The sequence below is a fragment of the Halichoerus grypus genome, chromosome 12, assembly GCF_964656455.1.
Source record: "Halichoerus grypus chromosome 12, mHalGry1.hap1.1, whole genome shotgun sequence".
NCBI lineage: Eukaryota > Metazoa > Chordata > Mammalia > Carnivora > Phocidae > Halichoerus > Halichoerus grypus.
Genome location: NC_135723.1, coordinates 84662017 through 84684081, shown reverse-complemented (window position 1 = coordinate 84684081; position 22065 = coordinate 84662017). Strand labels below are relative to the sequence as shown.

The following is a 22065-nucleotide window of genomic DNA, read 5'->3' as shown; positions in this document are numbered from 1 at the left end:
GAGCTTTTCTGTGAGAACCTATTCTATGTCCAGAAGTTCGAGGGAAATGAATGAGGTCCTCACCTTCAGAGAACTTTTAAGTTAGAGAAGATAATATATACTAGAAGCTACTTCAGAATATTTCAGTTTCTTCGATTGTTTTGGAGAAGAACCCTCTCATCCTTGACCTGGAGGTTGGGAAGACCGACTCATCCAGAGCGAGTGAGTTCCCTTGTTTCAACCCTGCCTCTTTCCCGCTCTGGGAAGTACTCGAAGGTCCCAAGTTCTGAGGGGCACACGGGCCCTCCTCCACTCCGGGCTCCGTGTAGATTCTGTGGAGGCTGCCACTACTTCACTCCCATCCTTCAGCTCTCATGCATCCACTCTACATCTTCTAGAAATCTGTTGAAGTCACTTGTGCTCCTCTTTTTATTTTTTTACTATAATTTTAATAGGGTATTGAGAGGGAGTGATGAAAATAGCAGCCTATTTTCTTGAACCAGAAGCCTGGATGGCTTTTTAAACATAAAAATTCCCTCATGGGGATAAAAGGTACAGCGTAGGGAATATAGTCCTGAACCCCTTAGGCAATTTTGTTGCAGCCCAAGAGTGGCTGGCAAGTGGAATGCATTGAGTACATGTTGGAAAAATGAATAAGTGAAATGATGCCCTAGAACTATACTCTGTTATTTCTACTTATATAGGGGCTTGAAATTTCAAGTTTTTTTGGATTTTTTTTTTAAAAAGCAGTATGCATATACCATATATTTTGTAATAACTACTAGCAGAGTCTGGTTAGCACTCAGTAATCAGCCACATTAATATTTGCAACAAAGCATATGAATAGTCACACTGTAGCCTCATGGGAATTCAGTTCAGATCTTGCCAATGTATTTGGTTTGCTTGCTAAATTGATTACCAAAAAACTTTGTGTTTTTATAAAAGGTTTCTTAATTCACAAATTTGTATAAGAAATTGTAGACTTGTATTTCATCTGAAACTTTTTCGTCGTTCCATTTTATGGTTAAACAGAAGTAGTGGTTGAAGTTGCCATGAACATACACACAAAACACATAACACACAGACAATTCAAATGGGGTATTTCCTTGGACAATCTTTTCACATCTCAGGATTAGTTTGATATTAGCCATCCAAAGTGGCATTTGAGGTTTCTAGTCCTAAAGTAATATTGTAATATTCATAAGCCAGTAGATCTGATATGTATAATAGATCTGTTTCCACACAGCTCGGGAATTGGGTAAGCCTTCTGAGTTAATCAATTATGTTCGTTTGAAAAACTGTCTTATTAATTACAAAATATAAACATGACATGAAAAAATGTGTGATAATTACTGTAGAAATGTAAATCAGAAATTATCCTTTTAGTTAAATATAATAATCATAAAAACTTGAGAAAAACTTAGCATGGGGCGTCTTATGGTGCAGTCTGTTGAGCGTCTGACTCTTGGTTTCAGCTCAGGTCGTGATCTCAGGGTCATGAGATCAAGCCGCACATGGGGCTCCATGCTCAGCTTGGGATTCTCTCTCTCTCTCCCACTGCCCCTCCGCTTGTGCTCTCTGTCAAATGAATAAATAAATCTAGAAAGAAAGAAAGAAAAAGAAAAGAGAGAAAGAAAAGAAAGGAAGAGAGAGAGAAAGAGAAGAAAAGAAGGGAAGGAAGGAAGGAAGAAGGAAGGAAAAAAAAGGACAGAAAGAAATAAACTTAACATATAACTGAAATTTTTATATTTTCTTCAGCAATAAGCAGGCCTACGTGCTTTAAGACTATGACTTAGTTGACTTACACTCTACTAGCTTGCTTACTTAACTCTCTGGACTTCAGCAGCTGCTACTTCATTCTCTTTCACTATACTATATGTATACACACTATACAAGTAGAAGACAGTAAATATTCTTAGCATTTCATGAAAATAATTATTTGAGGGGCACCTGGGTGGCTCAGTCATTAAGCGTCTGCCTTCAGCTCAGGTCATGATCCCAGCATCCTGGGATCGAGTTCCGCATCGGGCTCCCTGCTCAGCGGGAAGCCTGCTTCTCCCTCTGCCACTCCCCCTGCTTGTGTTCCCTCTCTCGCTGTGTCTCTCTGTCAAATAAATAAATAAAATCTTAAAAAAAAAAAAGAAAAGAATTATTTGAGAAATGCTTTGGAATTATGTATGTAAAATCTTTGCCTTGTTTCTTCCTAGTGGATCAATGAGACAATATTAGTGCCATTGGTACAAGAGATCGAGTCTGTGAGCACACAGATGAGACGAATGGGCTGTCCTGAGCTTCAGATAGGAGGTATGTGAAAATAGAGCCCAACATTTGATTTACCATCAGTGAATCTGCCAAGCAGAAATTTTCTTTTTGTACTGGGCTATTTAACAACTTTGTTATCTTGAGGTGAAGACAAAACTAAATGTCTCTAATATATATATTTTCTAATACAAGTTTTATTGAAATAGAATTTACTTACCGTACAGTTCACCCATTTAAAGTCTACAGTTCAGAGGTTTGGGTTGTGCAACCACAATCAATTTTAGAGTATCTCATCGCCCAGAAAAGTAACCCCATATACCCCATTTCCCCCATCACTCATTCCCCAGCCCAAGGCAACTACCAATTTAGACAGACGCGTTCTGGATATTTCACATAAATGGAATCTTACAATCTGTTGTCATTTGTGACTGGCTTCTTTCACTTCACATGTTTTCAAGGTTCATCTGTGTTACAACATTTATCAGTACTTTGTTTCTTTTTATTGCCAAATAATATCCTGTTGTATTGATCAATTGCATTTTGTTTACCCATTTAGCAGTTGATTGACATTTGGGTTGTTTTCACTTTTTGGCTATTATGAATAATGCTGCTATGAACAGTTGTATACAGGTGTTTGTGTGGACATATGTTTTAACTTTCTCTAGGAGTACAGTGGCTGAGCCATATGGTAACTCCATGTTTAACTTTTTGAGGAACAGCAGACTCTTTTCTAAAGCAGCTGTACCATTTTACATTCCCACAAAGAATGTATGAGGGTTTCAGTTTCTCACATCTTCACCAATACTGATCTGTCCTTTTTATTATAGTTGTCCTAATGGGTGTGAAATAGTTTCTCATTGTGGTTTTGATTTGCATTTTCCTGATGACTACTGATGTTGGGCATCTTTTCATGTGCTTATTGGCCGTTCATATATCTTCTTAGGAGAAATATCTTTTCAGATCCTTTACCATTTTTAAATTGGATCATTTGTCTTTTTTATCATTGAGGTGTTCTTTATATATTCTAGATACAAGTTCCTTATCAAATACTAATTCCAAGTTGTACAAAGCATAAAGAATGTGTAATAATGCTAATTTAAAATCACCTGTTTTCAACTCTCTTACCTGCAAAAAAATAAAACTGTTAAGGTTCCATTACAATTTGCCTAAAATACCATAACTTATTTAGTGTTAAGTAATTAGATTTCAAAATAAGTAAGGAATATCAGTGTGATGTGCTTTTTAAAAAGAATGACATTACTTTGTGACTACAAATGCAGTATATACTATGTTCATTGTAGAGAGGCTGGAAAGTAGAGACAGAAGTACACAAAGAAAAATATTACCCAAAATTCTGCTTCCAGAGATAAATCACTATCAATTTTAAGTCACAACCAGTTATTATTTTTGGTTATGATACTAACTATATATATGTAACTATATAAGTGTATGTATGTGTGTGCATATATATATATATATATAGTATATATGCTAATATATATGTAGTCATATACTTATATATAATATTGGTATATACAATATATATTTTAGTATGTATATAATATATATGTTAGTGTATGTATATCTCTCAATTGTATGTTATACCATAATTTAAGAACATTAAAATTTAAAAGTATGTATTTAGGAGTTGAGGGAATATGGTACATATATGTACATACTTCTAATTAAATTGGGGTCATACTGTTTTGTTGCCTACTTTTACCCCCCATTTTTTCTATTTTGTTAAATATTCTCCAGTACTGTTTTTGGTGGCTAGATTGTATTTCTTTTTTGTATGTGTAATATGTTGTATTTAACTGATCTTTATTATCTAAAATGTAGGGTTTTTGCCCTTTACTGTTATTAGTAATGCTCTGAGTAAATATCCTTTTATCTAAATCTTTGTGTACATTTGTAATTATTTCTTAGGGATAATTTCTTAGAAGTGGAGTTAGTTCAGTAGGAATAAATACATTAAGGCTTTTGACGTACATAACCCTTTGAAAAGCTTATACCAGTTTATCCTCTAGCAACCATGTCACACAGAAGAATGCCTTTTTCCCAACATTGAGTATTACTAGTAAGGTTAGACATTCTGAAAATTTCTGTTGGTTTATTAATTGCTTTGTACAGTTGTCTTTCATGATAAGAGAAATCACTGTCATAAAAAGTTTGTGCTTATCAGTGGTGTAACAGGCAACTTCTTCTCAACCTGATTTTGAAAGCTCTCGTGTATCTTCTTATGCATACCCCACAAAAATATTTTGTGTATTAGCTGTTTATAGATTTGTCAGGCTGGATTTGGCTGCTGCTTTTGGAGTGTGTGTTCATGTGGTATCTGTGTTTATAAATCTGGCCACCGTGCCAGAAATGATAAAAAGAAATTGTAAGTAAAGTGTAGATAATGCAAATTGTTAAACTGTTATTGCTTTCATTTATTCCTTCAACATCTGTGGAGGAAAGAGCATTTTAAGTTCTTTTAGAACCCACATGAAGAATAATCTGTCCGGTGTGTTTTATTTTTAACAGAGGCTAGTATTACTAGCTTGAAACAAGCTGCGCTGGTCAAAGCTCCTCTCATTCCAACTTTGAATACAATTGTGCAGTATCTAGACCTTACACCAAATCAGGAATACTTGTTTGAAAGGATCAAAGGTAACTAGTAATTTGAAGAGGAAAAAATTTCACTGCTTTGAGATTTTGTAAATAAAAGTAACAAGGAGGGTTGCCTGGGGGGCTCAGTGGTGACGGCTCAGTTTCGGTTCAGGTCAAGATCTCACGGTCGTTGAGATCAAGTTCCTCATTGGGCTCTGCACTGAGTTTGGAGCCTGCTTAGATTCTCTCTCTCCCTCTTCCGTTGCCCCCCCCACTCCAACTCACACACACTCTCTCAAAAAAAGTAACAAGGAAAAAAAATTTAAGTATTACTAAGTATCTTATATTTTATAAATATATATTTAATTATGGCTTAATTAAGTCTTGAACAACTTTTGGTTTTTATATTTCATATGCTTAAGAATTGTCAAAACGGGACACCTGGGTGGCTCAGTTGGTTAAGCATCTGCCTTTGGCTCAGGTCATAATCCTCAGTATCCTGGGATCGAGTCCCAATGTTAGGCTCCCTGCTCCGTGGGGAGCCTGCTTCTCCCTCTGCCCCTGCCTGCCGCGCCCCCTGCTTGTGCTCTCTCTCTCAAATAAATAAAGGAATTGTCAAAATGATATCGTTAGCCTTGAAAGTACTAATTTTATTCTATATAGGGAAACTTAAGTATGAGCTACATGGGCTCAAGTAAATATTTCACTCATTTGCTACTCTTTTAACTACCAAGAATGGATACCACTGTGACATTCTTCATAGTTTCAACATGCTGATCCTTCTTTCTCTCAATTCTTGTAATTCATATTTAATATGTTGCTTCTTTGTATTTCTGTTATGTCCAGATTATGGGAGGGAAATGTGATCTTCTGAGGAGACTGGCGTGAGAATCAGGAAACTTAACCTCCCTGATATTCCACACTCTCTTTATGCCTCCCTGCTTTTATTTGGATAAACTGTAAAATGTTCTCATCACTAAAACAAGTTTTAGAAATAGTATTTCACTCTTCAGATTTCTCATAAATTTTAATTTGAAAGCGTTATGGTGCCCCCTCTCTCCCCTGGGTTTGGACTTGGGTTCAGGAATAATCATTTATCGTGACTTTTAAGAAACTTTTTATTATAAGGAGAATTCAGATTTTCATAAAACTAGACACAACAGAATGCTGAAGCCTCTTGTACATAGCCCCTGGTCCCTGCAGCCTTCAGTCCCTGGGCATCCCAAGCCCTATCCATAGCCCCATCTATCTCCTCCCTTTCTGTATTATATATAGCTCGGTATGTGTCTCAAAGATAAGGCCTTTACCTCAATACAATTATCACACCTAATATTTTTTAACAGTTTCTTTATATCATGAAATATATACCTTATGTATGAATTTCCAACCAACTCATAAAATGTGTAATTACTTTTTCTGGTATTATTTGAATTGGGATTCAAATATAATCACATGGTATGACTGGTTGATAAAGCAAGCATTTAAGTTCCTGGGCACCTGGGTGGCTCAGTCGGTTAAGCGTCTGCCTTCGGCTCAGGTCATGATCCCAGGGTCCTGGGATCGAGCCCCGCATCGGGCTCACTGCTCAGCGGAGAGCCTGCTTCTCCCTCTCCCTCTGCCTGCCACTCCCCCTGCTTGTACTCTCTCTCTCTCTTTCTCTCTCTGTCAAATAAATAAATAAAATCTTATAAGTTCCTTTTAAGTTATAGGTTTCCTGTCCATCCTTTTTTTTTTTCCTCTGCAACTTACTTGTTGAAAAAACTGGATTGTTTGTCCTATAGAGTTGCCCATGGTATGGATTTTACTGAATACGTCCCCATGGGGTGTAATTTTACGTGATCCTCTGTCCTCTGTATTTCCTGTAAATTCAGGTTGCAATTTTTGGCAAGATTGCCTGATAGCAGGATATTTGTGTATCCAAAAAATATGTGTATGTACACATGTATGCAAAATAATCAAATATACAAAAAAGCTTAAAAAGTACAACGAACATATAGGCCTTCTAGGTTGGACATTTCGCTGTCATTGATTCTCTCTACATATATGCACATGCACTTTTATTTTTTTGCTCTACCATTTGAAATTCATTGCGGACATCATTACTTTTCAGCACGCGATTTCCTAAAAATAAGAACATTCTCCTACATAACCCCAATACACTTAACAGACCTTTAAAATTAGCGATATTTCTATAATATCATCTAATACACAGTTCATATTCAAATTTTCCAATTGTTCAAAACATACTCTTTTTTTCTAACCAGAATAGAGTGTAGGTTCACACATTACCGCATGTTGTTTTATCTTTTTTTAGTCACTTTCTCAGGAACAGTTCTGCCCTACCTTTTTTTTCCACATGACACTGACTTTTTTAAGAACCCCGAATGGTAATATGTAAGTTAATCTTTTATATCTTGTATTTCTTTATATTTGGGTGTTTTCATCAGGTTTTTAGATATGCTTCCCTTATTGTAGCCCTTTGGCCTTTTTTTTTTTTTTTTTTTTTTTTTTTTGGCTTTTTAAATTTCATCTTTGTTTCTCCAGAACTTTCTCAGGGAGGCTGTATGAGTTCATTTCGATGGAACAGAGGTGGAGACTTCAAAGGACGCAAGTGGGATACAGACCTGCCCACTGATTCTGCTGTAAGTCCCTACTTTTTTTTTTTTTTTTGGTTTAACATTTTTCCATGTTATTATATTTATATACTTTTATTTTTCCATTATAAAAGTAAGTATTAAAAAGAATTTAGAAACTAAGGTAGAAATAAAAATTTAAAATTTTACCAGCATCTTAACCACTGTTAATATCTTGGTATATGGGGGCGCCTGGGTGGCTCAGATGGTTAAGTGTCTGCCTTCGGCTCAGGTCATGATCCCAGGGTTCCGGGATCAAGTCCCGCATCGGGCTCCCTGCTAGGTGGGGAGCCTGCTTCTCCCTCTGCCTCTGCCTCTCTCTCTCTGACTCTCATGAATAAATAAATAAAACATTAAAAAAATATATATTTTGGTGTATTTTCTTTTTTTCCTTTACTTAGATTGCACTATTTTTTAATGTTTTTATCATAGTTGTAATCATCCCACATGTAAAATATTATATTCTTTTTTCACTTTTGCAATGTTTAAGTATTTTTTCATTACTACACACTCTCAATTAACTGTTTTCTTATATTGGAGCTAAAAGTTTGAGAATTATTTAGTTTCTGTTTTAAATAAGATTGCAAGGAATATCGTGATGCATATTTTTTTCTTATTTGGGATTATGGCTTTAAGAATGATTCCTAGGAGCGCCTGGGTGGCTCAGTCGTTAAGCGTCTGCCTTCGGCTCAGGTCATGATCCCCAGGGTCCTGGGATCGAGCCCCGCATCGGGCTCCCTGCTCGGCGGGAAGCCTGCTTCTCCCTCTCCCACTCCCCCTGCTTGTGTTCCCTCTCTCGCTGTGTCTCTCTCTGTCAAATAAATAAATAAAATCTTTTTAAAAAAAAAAATGATTCCTAGAGGAGCCTGGGTGGCTCAGTTGGTTAAGTCTCTGACTCCTGATTTTGGCTCAGGTGATGATCTCCTCAGGGTTGTGAGATCAGCCATAAGATTCTGGGAGTGGGGCCTGCTTAAAATTCTCTCTCCCTTTCCCTCTGTTCCCCACCCACACACACTAACGCTCTCTTAAAAAAAAAAAAATCCTAGAATTAAGATTGATGAAATAATGTTTTTGAGCATTTAAGAGTTTTTCAAGATCATGTTCTTTATTGTTTTAATAATGACCGTTATATGTAAAAATGAAGTTTCAAATGCTGATACTCAAATTGAGAATGTATGTGTATTTTTATCTTTTTTTTTTTTTTTAAGATTTTATTTATTTATTTGACAGAGAGAGAGAGAGCACAAGTAGGCAGAGAGGCAGGCAGAGGGAGAGGGAGAAGCAGACTCTCCACTGAGGAGGGAGCCCGATGCGGGACTCAATCCCAGGACCCTGGGATCATGACCTGAGCCGAAGGCAGCCGCTTAACCGACTGAGCCACCCAGGCGCCCCATTGTTTTTTTTGTTGTTAACTATATGGGTATGAACAATCCACTTAACAGAAAACTGGGAATGTCTTGCTTTTCTCTTTTCATTTTATAGATTTCATCTTATAAATGTAACCACTTGAAAGCATTTTTGCTAGTTCTCTCTTTAGGGAAAAATTTAAAAATTGGAGTCATTATAAACAAAGGCTTAAAGCCATGATAGATTTTCATGCTGATTTTGAAAAATTGTTTCCTCATCTTCAGATCATCATGCATGTATTTTGCACCTACCTCGATTCCAGATTACCTCCACATCCTAAGTACCCTGACGGAAAAACATTTACTTCTCAGCACTTTGTTCAGACACCAAATAAACCAGGTATAAACTTCCTAAAAGAATGGGTTGAGGTTTGCACATGAGATACATAGAGAGGTTGGCTTGTTTTGTTAATGTAGCATATTTTCTTTACAGATGTGACAAATGAGAATGTTTTTTGCATTTATCAGAGTGCTATCAACCCTCCCCATTATGAGCTAATCTACCAGCGTCATGTCTACAATCTTCCAAAGGTACTTCTAAATGTAAAAATTGCTATTACAGAGTGTCACGGATGACTTGCTTTGATAATATTTTTTATTAGAGTCTCTTGTGTAGGGAATGGGTAAACTTTTTAAATTAGGAAAAATGCATTTATTGAATATCCCCTTTTTTTTAACTATAAAAGTAATATATGCTTAATTTGGGAAGTATAAAGAAAAAGAAGAAAGATCATTCATTATTCCATTACTTAAAGGCAGCTATTGTTAACATTTTTGGTGTGTTGCCTTTGGTAAATTTCATTTTGGTCTTTCTCTGTGCTATTTTATGGGTTGAAATCATATTTATGTAGTTTTATTTCCTTTTAAAAAATTAACTTCTTAATTTAATTACCTTAAAAAACCATAATTTTCCATCCCATTAAAAAGCTTCCATAGAAACACTTTTTAATGGCTGTAAAAAAGTTTATCATAAGATTATAACATAATTTATTCAATCATTCCCCTATCGTTGGACATTTTGGATGTTCTAATTCTTCATTATCATAAACACTGCTGAGTATTCATTTTTATGGATATAGCTATCTGCATTTTGGGTAATTTTGTTAGCTTAAAGTCCAAAAGTGGAATTCTAGGTTACAGAATATTTTCAAGGCTTTTAAAATACATTATAAAACTACTTTCTACAAAAGATTCTTGTACCAGTTTACATTTCTATTCAGGTATTTTACTCTTGACTGCAAACATCACTTCTGCTGATGATCTTTGCACTTGGTGTTGTTACCAGCTTCTTTACTAAGAAATTTTACATTGACTATAATCATAAATTGTGTTCTCCATCAAATTCCTATTCCTATTATTAATTAATACTAATTTCCTGGGGAGGGGGGTGGGAGGATGGGTTAGCCTGGTGATGGGTATTAAAGAGGGGACGTTCTGCATGGAGCACTGGGTGTTATGCACAAACAATGAATCATGGAACACTATATCTAAAACTAATGATGTAATGTATGGGGATTAACATAACAATAAAAAAATTTTAAAAAATACTAATTTCCTTTTTTCAAGTTTAACATTTCAGCTTTGTAAGTGTTAATATTTTGGACCATTGAAGTTTCTGTCCAAATCCATGCAAATGAAAGTCTGAATTACACGGAATTCTGAGTTAGTAGAATGTGAACTGGTAGGATCTGCGTTTATCTTTTTGTTTGGTTCGCATAATTTTTTGTTTGGCTTGGTTTAAATCTTGCTGTCTTTTTGTTCCAGGGCCGAAATAATATGTTTCATACATTGTTAATGTTCCTCTACATCATAAAGACTAAAGAGTCAGGAATGCTTGGGTAAGTATTGATGCTTTAAAAACACAAGTACTTAATTTATTTACTGTTTTTCTTCCTTTGTAAAGATTCTGCAGAAGGCAGCATCATATACTAAAAGGATTGTGGACTGAACAAGAGATTGGGCTTCTAGTGTAAGCCCAGCCCTGTCACTAACCAGTTCTGCTCTCTTGGGCAAGTCCCTTCATTCCTCACCAACCTCCATTACATTGGACCACATCATTGGCTTTACAGTTGTGTCCCTCAGAGGAGCAACTCTGAGATCCGTATCAGGCTCTTGCCACTTTAAAATTTAAAAACAAAACAAAAGCCATCCCATATCAGACACAAAGCCTTCTGCAAAATGTTTTATATTTCCAGAAAGACTGAGTCAGCAGCCATTCCATATTATTGTTAACTGGGGTGGAAAAATGGTCAGTTGAAATTGTTTACTTTGTTATTCTAAATATGTAGTAATGAAGCTCACATGCTATTAACAATAAATTCAGAATTGTTGTATGGTCCTTTTGGTGATTCAAAATTTTAGTGTTATCAAATAATGTTTTGAAGGAACAGGACTGCAGGTAAAGCTGGGGAAATCTGATAATGCAAGGTCTGAGAGTCTAAAAACCTGAGGTTAAGAAAATGTGAAGGGAAGGGCATGGAGTGGAAAACATCTAGGGTCCACTCCAGTTTTGATATGCATGCCTCTTTTCACTTTTGTTTAGGCGTCCTGTTTTATACATGTTCTAGAACTGCATTGTCTGATAGAGCAGCCACCAGCCACATGTGGCATTGAGCATTTGAAACATGACTCACCTGAAATGAGATGTGTTGTAAGTGTAAAATATATAGACTAGAATTTTAAGACCAAAAAAAAAGTAAAAGATCTCTTTAATAACTTGGTACATTGACTACATGTTGAATTAATACATTGGATGTATTGGGTTAAATGAAATATATTACTAAAATTAATTTCACCTGTTTCTTTTTACTTTTTATAAAATTTTTAAGGTGTCTGTTAGAAAATTTAAAATTATGGGGGCGCCAGGCTGGCTCAGTCGTTAGCATGCGACTTTCTCTTTTTTTTTTAATAGATTTCATTTATTTACTTGTCAGAGAGCACAAGCAGGGGGAAGCGGCAGGCAGAGGCAGAGGGAGAAGCAGGCTCCCCACTGAGCAAGGAGCCCAATGCAGGACTCAGTCCCAGGACCCTGGGATCATGACCTGAGCTGAAGGCAGGCACTTAACCGACTGAGCCACCCAGGCGTCCCAAGTATCTGACTCTTGATCTCAGGGTCGTGAGTTCAAGCCCCACGTTGGGCGTAGAGCTTACTTAAAATAAACTAAAAGTACTTATTAGGGAGGGCGCCTGGGTGGCTCAGTCGGTTAAGCATCCGACTCTTGGTTTCTGCTCAGTTCATGATCTCATGGATGTGGTATCAAGCCGCATGTTGCATCAGGCTCCATGCTCAGCGGGGAGTCTGCTTGAAGATTCCCTCTGCCCCTCCCCCTGCTCTCTTTCTCCCTCTCTCTCTCAAATAAATCAGTAAATCTTAAAAAAAAAAAAAAAAAAAAAGTACTTAGTGGGGTTAATAACTTACTCAGAAGCCAAAAAGAACTGATAAAATTTTTGAAGTGCTTATCTTCTCTTAATAAGCAACTTACACTGGGAAAGAAACATTTTAAACTAAAACTAATACATGTTTTATTTATTTGAGATTTTTTTCTTAACCAAGGGAAAAGAAGCTTTGAAATTACCTTTTTAAATATGATTGATTAATCTTTTTAATACATTCTAAAACAATCAAATGGTTAAAAACTACTATCATCTAACTTAAAGGAAATAAGCAAGTAGCTCAAATATAGTCCATTTGGAATCATGCCCATAAAGCAGCAGATTGATCCAAATACATTATCAATTCAATGCCAGATATTTGTACAGTTACTGGAATGAGATGAATGTTTTACTTCCAAAAGGGAAAAAAAAAATCTAGACAGAATTGACTGCACAGTAATTTAAGGGCTCTGTTCAGCAAATAAACCATAAGTAAAGCTTAAAGCTAAATGACAAACTGAGACAAAATATTATGGTTGGAACACATATAGCAAATCCAAGCTAATATCCATCATATATAAAGAGCATATATAAATTCATTAGAGGGGTGCCTGGGTGGCTCAGATGGTTGAGTGTCTGCCTTCGGCTCAGGTCGTGCTCTCTGGGTCCTGGGATTGAGCCCCACATCGGGCTCCCTGCTCAATGGGGAGCCTGCTTCTCCCTTCCCTCTGCCGCTCCCCCTGCTTGTGCTCTCTCTCTCTGTCTCAAATGAATACATAAAATATTTTTTAAAATAATAAATTAAAAAATTCATTAGAAAATAAAAACAGAAAATGGTCATAGACTGAAAGACTTTCACAGAAAAGTGTTGTGTAAATGGCTAATAAACATGAAAAGATACTTAGCCTTATATACGAAAAAGCCAAAATTAAAACATTTCTTTCTATCAAATTGAGATTTATCATTTGTAGGGTTTTTTTTTAAGATTTTATTTTATTTTTTTAAGCAATCTCTGCACCCAGCATGGGGCTCACACTCACAACCCCGAGATCCAAGAGTCACACGCTCCACTGACTGAGCCAGCCAGGTGCCCCTATCATTTGCAGTTTTGGTGAAGAAGTTCCTTAAAGAAAGGGAAAAACCAGTTAATATAGAAATTACCTTTTTTGAAGGGCATTTTTGTAATATATATATATTTTTTAATTTTTTCATCAAAATTAACAACTACTCATAATTTTTAAAGTTCTGTAGTGCTATAAGTTCATGACAGAAATGAGCAGTTCCCTGTGTTCCCAAGCCCACTTGAAACTGATGTAGTCTTTTCTTCTAACACTACTCTCATGGTTCCACATAATAGAGGCATGTAGCTCTCTCTTGATTCTTCAGTTTGAGACATTGGAGGTTGATTTCTTATTTTGTTAGATGAGTAATTTAGCTTATAGCCCTCTCTTCCCTTTGTACTTTGAATATGGTGTAGTACTCTATGGAGTAGAAGTAGATTTTTCTTCTTCTTATATATACAGTAGGGTTTAGTTTAGGCTATATCAATAATCCCCATATACAAATTCACTAAAGCATCAGTAATAATTGGTAAATCCCTAATTCAAGTTGAATAGGTAACATTCTCTAAGAGGCCTAGCATCCCTATATCCTCTATTTTAAAATTTTAATTGATACTTTTACTTGCTAAAATTATTTGGTTAACTCTATCTGGTGTAATAGTTACTGAGATCTACTAAAAAATTAATTTTCCACACCCCATAAATCCATTTGTTCTAAATTTGGGTTTTAAGCACAGTTAAGAAAGCAGTTACTATTACTAGGGTTCACCTGATAAACCATATGTAACCTAACTCATTACAGAATAGCATTAAATGTCATTGATGAAATATGTATTCCTTGTCAAGACTCTTGTTTTCATTATTTGAAAAAAGACCCTAAATGCTTTGGCAGTCAATTCCACTAAAACCTTTTTTTTTTCTTTTTATAGGAGAGTTAATCTTGGTCTGTCCGGTGTGAATATTTTGTGGATTTTTGGCGAGTAGTGGGTCATTTAATTCCAAACATTTGGACTTTTCTTTGATTAAACCGGAAGTTGAATCTAAGCATCTCTGAGTCACTGCCTCTTTTGAAATAAGATACATATGTGTATTACAGACTCTTTAGATTTAATGAAAAATCAGCTATTATGAAACTTACTTGTAAAAGTATGTCCTAAATCTTCTACACCAAGAGACATTACTTTTACTTTATTACCTTTCAGATTTTTCAGTTGCCTATAAAACTGCAACCCTTCAGATATTTGTTGACCCAAAACAGTGCAATTTCCCCTTCGTTAAGCAATTTGAGTCCTTTTTCATTGTAACCTACAAATGAGAATCATGCACCTAATTTTTCCCTGCAGAAATTGTTCTTTCAGTTGCATTGTTTGGTGTAAATACTTGAAAAGAAACAAGGAAATTGCTAATTCATCTCTATGCTTACCCACTGTTCTACAAGTCAGCCCATGGCCCATATTTAAAGAAATGAGATAAACTTCTCAGTAATATATTAGTCTACGTGCATTTTTAAGTATTTTTGAAAGAGGTTTAAGAGTTATTGGCATTTAAAAAAGTCAACTCTTGGATCAAATGTTAACTGATAGAGTTAAACTATTTGGGTCTTAGGTTAAAAGGCTGAAGACATCAAGAAACAGCTGCTTTGGTTTTAATAACTTGACTATTCCATAATATTGTATTATTTTAAGAGTTCTCTAAGACCATACAATATCTGTTGAAAATTTTTAGATATGTTCCGAATATCTGGAGAGTAAGAAGTGACGAAGTTTGTAAGTTTTGCTGGACTCTGTTTTCTTATATATCTGTATATAGTATCTCTAAAGCTAGCTAGCAGTTGCATTTTGTTTTCTGGTTTGACATATTATTAGAGACTGTTCTGTCACATTATGTAAACCCGAAAACAACGAAAACCAGTATCTTCCGAGTAACTGCCTGTTGGGCCTGTATATGCAGCCCATTTTTAATAATTTGTAAATTCTGTTTTTCAAAAAGTTGTTCCTGTTTTATAAAGGTCTTATATCCAAAGGAAAGGAAGTTTCTTTTAACTGTTTTTGACGTATGTTAAACATGTTTGCTATGATATTTTAGAAGAAAAAATTAAACATGTTAAATATAAGAACCTATCAAAATCTAAGTACTATTTCAGAAGTTACCGAAGGTGTCATGGAAGAACACTTGTTATGCTGTTACACTACTCAGTTGCATATTCTTTATTAAAGGGAATAAGGAGAAAAATTTTAATAACACATAAGACAAAATTTTTTTCGGGCGCCTGGGTGGCTCAGTTGGTTAAGCGACTGCCTTCGGCTCAGGTCATGATCCTGGAGTCCCTGGATCGAGTCCCGCATCGGGCTCCCTGCTCAGCAGGGAGTCTGCTTCTCCCTCTGACCCTCCCCCCTCTCATGTGCTTGCTCTCTCTCATTCTCTCTCTCAAATAAATAAAAAATCTTTAAAAAAAAAAAAAAAGACAAAATTTTTTTCTTTGTGGGACTTAAGACAGCTTTTAGTCCAAAAATTCAAAGCTATAATATTTTATTTTACAAGTGACTGTATGGGAAATATACATGTGAAAAGACTAGAGATCCAGACTAAAAAAGAAAAGCTGTTTTGTTTGCCTACTGTGAGTCTAGTGTGGGTTACTATAGTCTAGGTGGCTTTCCTATATTGACCAGTCTTCACATGTGTTTGAGCCAGCTTATATTTTAATGTAGCCTTTATTAAAAATACTTTGATGAATTAGTTGGAATTCACACTTCAGGAAGACAGTGCATTGCAAATATGGTAAATTTTTTTTTGGTCTCTGTGTTAAAATGAGTAAATATCTACTTTTTTCTAATTAAATGTTATTTATAGGATATTTTTCACAAGGTTTTTTTTTTTTTTTTTCATTGCTTAACTCATCCTTGTGGGATCAAATCCACCAATCTTTTAGATTATGTTCACTGTATCATTTATCCTTTTTTTTTTTTCCTCTGTGAATATCAGCCTTTTCTTCAGCCAAATTGGTTGTAGGAGCATACCTAGGTGTTTATAATTTAGTCCCCACTGAGACATAACAATGCTGGGTTGCTCGGCTTTCTCAAACTGATATATGGAACACTTTACACTGATATTTCAAGGGTGAAGACAAGTGGCATATGGGGGGCACTTCTAAACTCGGCTTTGGAATAGAAATCCTTTAAATGTGGACATTCCTCAAAGGTCAGTCTTGGTCCTCTGTTTCACCGTCTCTGCTTTTCCTCAGAGATCTCATTCACTCCATTTGATTCCCAAATTCAGCAGCAGCCGTAACGTCTCTCCTGAGCTCCGGTGGTGTGTCTCCTTTGACCTGTCAGACATTTCCACTTGGATGTCCTGCAGACTCTCTGTGGCTGGAACTGAATTCACATCTGCTGCATCCAGCTCGCTCTTCTAACCTGCCTTTTTCTGTTCATTGTACTACCGGTTGCCCACGCTCAAACCTCTGGTGTCATCTTTGATTCCTGGAGCTCCCCGGGTCCCCAATCCAATCAGGCAGCAAACCTCATCCATTCTTTCTTAACAATGTCTCTTGCAGCTGTCCCCTTCCATTTCTGCTGCCACTGTGCTCATTTACACCCTTATCAACTCACACAGGACTACTCCAACAGCTGAATTAATCTCCCAGCTTCCTAATTGTTGCCGTGCTTCCAGACTTTCCAATTCATCCCGCACATTCTCTTCAAATTCATCTTCCTAAAACACCTGTTTGATCATTTCAGTCCCCTGATCAGTTCCTTCGCCTGACATGTAAAGCCCTCCGCAGTCTGGCCCCAGGCTGGCCTTACCCACCCAGACCCTTGGCACCTGCCGGGCTCTCCTCCCCTCCACAGCCTGCCCTGCCTGGAGGCTCCACTCTGATTAAACCTGCTGTTTTTTGGAGCTAGTCCTGGCCACTCCAGCTGGCAGTCATTTCTCCCCCAGGGTGATTGGATCTGTGCCCCTTCGCTGGCACTCAGCAGCCATGTGAATAGATTCAGAAGTGACTTTTAGTCTAACGGTGCGTCCTCGTATCTTCTCTCATCCTCCTAAAGAACGGGGTTTTTTACCAGTCCGAGCCGTCCCGCCGTTCGGGAGGACGTGACACTGGCTACGGCTACCTTCTGGAAAAGGCTTGCATTCTCTTCGAAGGACGCCTTTCAAGTAGCTAAGCGCACTGGCTTTCATCCTGTGCTGAGACCTGAGGAGGAGGAAGCAGCAGGGGGACTGCCTGAGGAGGGTGTGAGGGAAATGACATGGCCAATTCCCTGTCCCCTGGGGGTGTCTTCCTTCTGAGCTGGGCTGAGGCTGCTGCACTGGGCAGCACGTTGTTCCAAACGCCACAGGGTCCACCATCCCTCGGGCTGGGGCGGCTCCCACCTCAGCTGCCCCGGACTGTGGGTAGCAGCAGAGGGCTGGGCTCTCTGGCCAGAAGGCTTTGGACAAGGGCCTGTGGAGGCCTTGTCTGCCCCCTTATAATGAGAGGGTTTGCACAACCAGCCCCTGTGCTTCCTGGGCCCTGGTGACATTGCCACATGTCCCTGGGTACGCCAGTGGTTTTCTGCTGAGTCGAGAGGATTGTTAGGTATTAGTTGGGAGCCACATCTCTAATTTGACCCCTGGAAGGTCATCAGCATTCCATTTCCACACTGACCCAGCTGTCCTGACCTGGGGAACAGGTGATGGGTTCTCAGTCAGGGTCGGGAAGAAGAATCCAGTCCAGCAGGCCTGGTATGGGGAGCAGGCTGGCGTGCACCTGGGGAACCTGTCCACCCCGGGACAGTTCACAGCACAGCCACGTGCAGACAGTCCCAGGCGCTGCTGTGGCTGCTGGCATTTCCATTGAAAGCTATAGTTAAATCCTTTCATGCTCCCAAAGCAGAAGGAATATTCCCAAAATCAGTCTGGCGGGAGGAGCCACTAACCTGAATGGGCTGAGGCTTGGGAAGCCTGAGCTCTGTCCCTGACGGGCAGGGCAATTCCTTTTTCCATGGATTCTGATTCAGAGATCATGAAGAAGCTAAATTGAGAATAATGGATGACTGGTTTGGGGTAAGGAAAAAAAAACGGCTTTAAAAACTCTCAAAACAGGCACCCGGGTGGTACAGTCCGTTGGGTGTCCCACTCCTGGTCTCGGCTCAGGTGGTGATCTCTGGGTGGTAAGATTGAGCCCCACGCTCAATGAAGAGTCCACTTGAGATTCTCTCCCTCTCCCTCTGCCCCTCCTGCTTGTGTTCACTCGCACGCATGCGTGCTCTCTCTTTAAAATAAATAAATCTTAAAAAAAAAAGTCTCAAAATAGCACGCTGGTGTAAAAGTAGGAAATGGCCCCTTTGGCATTGTCGAGCAAAGATCTCATTCATCGGACCATGAGACCTTCCTGGCCTTGACACACCCTCGTCCCACCCCAACCAGCCCCTGCCCAGCTGGAGCTGCCCCCTGCTCCCACTTTCCTGCCCCCACCCCAGATTTGGCCACTCCCCAGCATAGACAGTGCTGCCCTTGTACCCTTGAAAGCTGGGCTTTCTGGTCTACCCACAAAACCCTCTCCTTCCTTTTCCATTTCTAAACCAGAAGGAAAAAATAACAACCCTGAATCAGACTCTGCTTTCATGACCTGCATCCCACAGGAGGAAAGTCAGAAGGTGGTGATCTGCTCTGTTGGGGGCAAATCTTGTTTTTTCAGGAGGAGCGGCCAGGCGTGATTCTTCCTCAAACACATGGTGTGTAGACTGGAATCAGGCAGCTCTGTGATAGTTTTGGCCCAGACTACAGGCAGGAGCTTACTGAGCTCCAGCTCCACAGAAAGGCCCCTTGTGTTCCTAATGAGGAGGGTTATCATCCCCTGGCCAGCCTGAGGGGCAGAGCCATCATCCAGCTAACTCGTGAATGCGGGACTTGGCAGAAGGAAGTCTGAACTAAAGCCATCAGCCCCCAAACCTGGGAGTTGGAAAAGGTGTTATGTGGCTTCCATCTCAAGTTTAAGTTAACTACTCCTAAAAGTAAATTCAGTACAGTGCTCTGTTTCCAGTTAAATGTTCTACATGAGTTCTTTAAGGTCTTTCTGTAAGCCATCTTGAAAATTCCTGGAGCTAACTACCTTAATGTTGTGGATAGACTGCACTTAGATCAAGTGCCTTGGATAAAACTTGAAGGTAAAGTCTACATCCTGGAACTATGGATTCTCTTAAGTGAGACACTACGTATTTTCTACATAGCCAGAGAAAGTATTTTTCATTGAAACTACTGTCTTTCTACTGTATACTACTATTTCCTACCTCAAAACTCTATTTCCCCACATATACCCCCTCCCCCCTCACTCACTCACCCCCAGTAGTTTCTGTTGGTGAGGGGTCTGCAGCTCTCACGGGCTTGCCCTCCTGACCCTGTCCTGGTAGGTACGACAGTGGGGCAGTGCTGGAACAAATACCCGAGGAAAACCAGATCTCTCAGACAGATGGAACTCCGGTAAATGATGGAGCTTCGGTTAGACTGTGGCTTCCTTGAGGTGCTTGAGGGCAGGTGCATGTGACATGCTCAGGAAATATTTTTGGATTAACAATTGGATTAAGTAGACAGAATTTACTTGAAAAGCACTCCTTTTCTTGTTTTGGACTGGAATTTTCAACGTGCTTTCCATGCTGAAGACCATAGAGACCTCTCTGGCTAGTAAGTAGAAGGTGGCAGAGAAGAAAAGCAGTAAGGAGTTGGCAGTTGGCAGTTGGATCTAAACTTGTAGAAAGGAAGGCCAGAGGGCCCACTCTACATTGCCATGCATTCCTCTTTGTTGGGCTCTATGCAAATTGATTCAATAGTAAAGAGTACGTATATGGCCGGGGTGGGGGGTGTCTAGATGCACATCTGCCCGTAGTTTCTTAGATGGATGCAAAATGGGTGGCATCTTACAAACTCACATGGCTGGAGCTGCACTGTGGTAGATGCGAGGTGTGAGGGCTGGGAACACTATGATCGGTCACAGGATGCCATCATCCTGTTTCCTGACACGTTGCGGAGTTTCCTCCAAGTATGCGTCTAATTAGACTAGAGGATGTGCTTCTCTGATGAGGAAACCAAGCTAGCCTCAGTCTATCCCACGGTGAGAGTCTGTGCCTCCTGGCCACACCGGCATCTGCCACACTCCTCCGGTGCAGGTACAAATTGGTACAACCCTTTGAGAACACAACATGGGGCTGTGTGTGTGTCTCAGTCACTCCTGCTGCATAACAAAGTATCCCCAAACGAAAATAATCACTTAGGATCTCTCTCCATGGGGAACTGGAAGACTGAATCATCTTAAGGTGTGTTCATTCACATGTCTAGTGGTTAATGCTGGCTATTGACTGGGGCCTAACTGGGAATATGAGCAGAATGCCCACACAGGGCTTCCACATGTGGCCTGGGCTGCCTCATAATATGGTGGCTGAATTCCAAGTGCAAGTCTCTTGAGAAGGAAGGGGAGATAGGGACAGAAGCATATTACTTTTTATAACCTAGACTTGAAAATTCTGCATTTCTTCCACTGCATCCTGTTGATCAAGGCAGCTGCGGAAAACTATTTTCGAAGGGAGGGAGCCTAGACCCCACCTCTCAATGGAAAGATGTCCTACATCACATCATGTAGGATGGGTCACATATTGATGTGGCCAGTTTTGAAAAATATAATCTGCCACAATGTGCAATGCCCACGCCATGATATTAATACTCTGGCTCATCAGTCCCCGGAAAATATATCCTAGGAAAATATTCAACAGGAAAAAATAAGTTATGCCTAAGATGTTCATTGTGTGCATTTGTTTATTGATTTATCCATCCACCCAGTAAATACTGTTTGAGGTAATTTGCTAGGTGCTAGGAATACAGAGAAGACTCAGCATACCCTTTTTCCCCCTCACATAGTTTCTAGTCTGTAATAGCTAAAAACAAAACCCATCCAAATGTTTAAGATAGAACGGTTTAATACATTGTAGTACCTCAACTCTCTGAGATATATTCTTGAATGAGATACCTATAGACTTATTTTTGACCCCCTTTAAAAATTCCTACAACTTTTAAAAGACTATGTAAAAAGATGGGGGAAATGTTGGGTAGAAGTGAAAACAAATCAAAGTTGTATGTCTACTGTGATTACAATTATGTAAAAATATGCATGCAGATCGCCAACTAGAACAGATTATCCAAATGTGAACTCACTTGTTGAAATGGGAATGTGGATGATTGTTTTTCCATTTTCAGTTGCTTTTACAACTGAAAAAGTCCGGGGGGCCGGGGGGAAGGGGGGAAGCAGTGCAAATAGAATTTTACAGGTCAAAGGAAGAGAAGGCTCTGCTGAGTGAGAAGCTGAGCGGGGAGAGGTGGCTACTGAATTTCTGTAGGAGGAGGAAAGCAGCAGGAATCAAACCATGAGGACAGGAGAGGAAGAGCTCCCTTTGGAAAAGTGCAAAGAGTCCAAACCAAGATGTGTTTAGAGGAGCATGGGCAGATGGCTCGGAGGAAAGGTGCACCTGAGCTACGGGGCTGAGGAGTGCAGACTTTATAGCAGAGACTCTGAAACTTTTTGAGCAGAGAATGAAGTCAAAGGTGTGCTTAAGGAAAGTGACTCTGAGCACAGTGCTGAGGATGATAGAAGCTGGAGCTGCCGCAGGCCGGGAGGCCTGTGGGGAGGCCTGTGGGGAGGCCTGCGCTCCAGATGCGGCGGGAAAGATCGGAAAGTGTTTGTGGAAGAAGAATGGTCACGACTTGGTCACCGGGCACACACAACTCCAA

General features: G+C 39.0%; 1 protein-coding gene across 3 annotated transcripts in view; it reads left to right on the top strand.

The window, feature by feature from the left end:
* Positions 1-14352, top strand: part of TMEM209 (transmembrane protein 209) — a 30422-nt gene extending 16070 nt beyond the window's left edge. For 2 of the 3 annotated variants that reach the window (XM_078059563.1, XM_078059564.1), the window contains exons 9-15: positions 2187-2283; positions 4771-4896; positions 7381-7478; positions 9101-9215; positions 9309-9406; positions 10640-10713; positions 14238-14352. In XM_078059563.1, coding sequence (XP_077915689.1) covers positions 2187-2283; positions 4771-4896; positions 7381-7478; positions 9101-9215; positions 9309-9406; positions 10640-10713; positions 14238-14292 — 663 coding nt within the window. In that variant the 3' untranslated portion in view covers positions 14293-14352. The remainder of the gene's footprint in view (positions 1-2186; positions 2284-4770; positions 4897-7380; positions 7479-9100; positions 9216-9308; positions 9407-10639; positions 10714-14237) is intronic. The other variant, XM_078059565.1, reaches the window with a different exon arrangement.
* The last annotated feature ends 7713 nt before the right edge of the window (positions 14353-22065 follow it).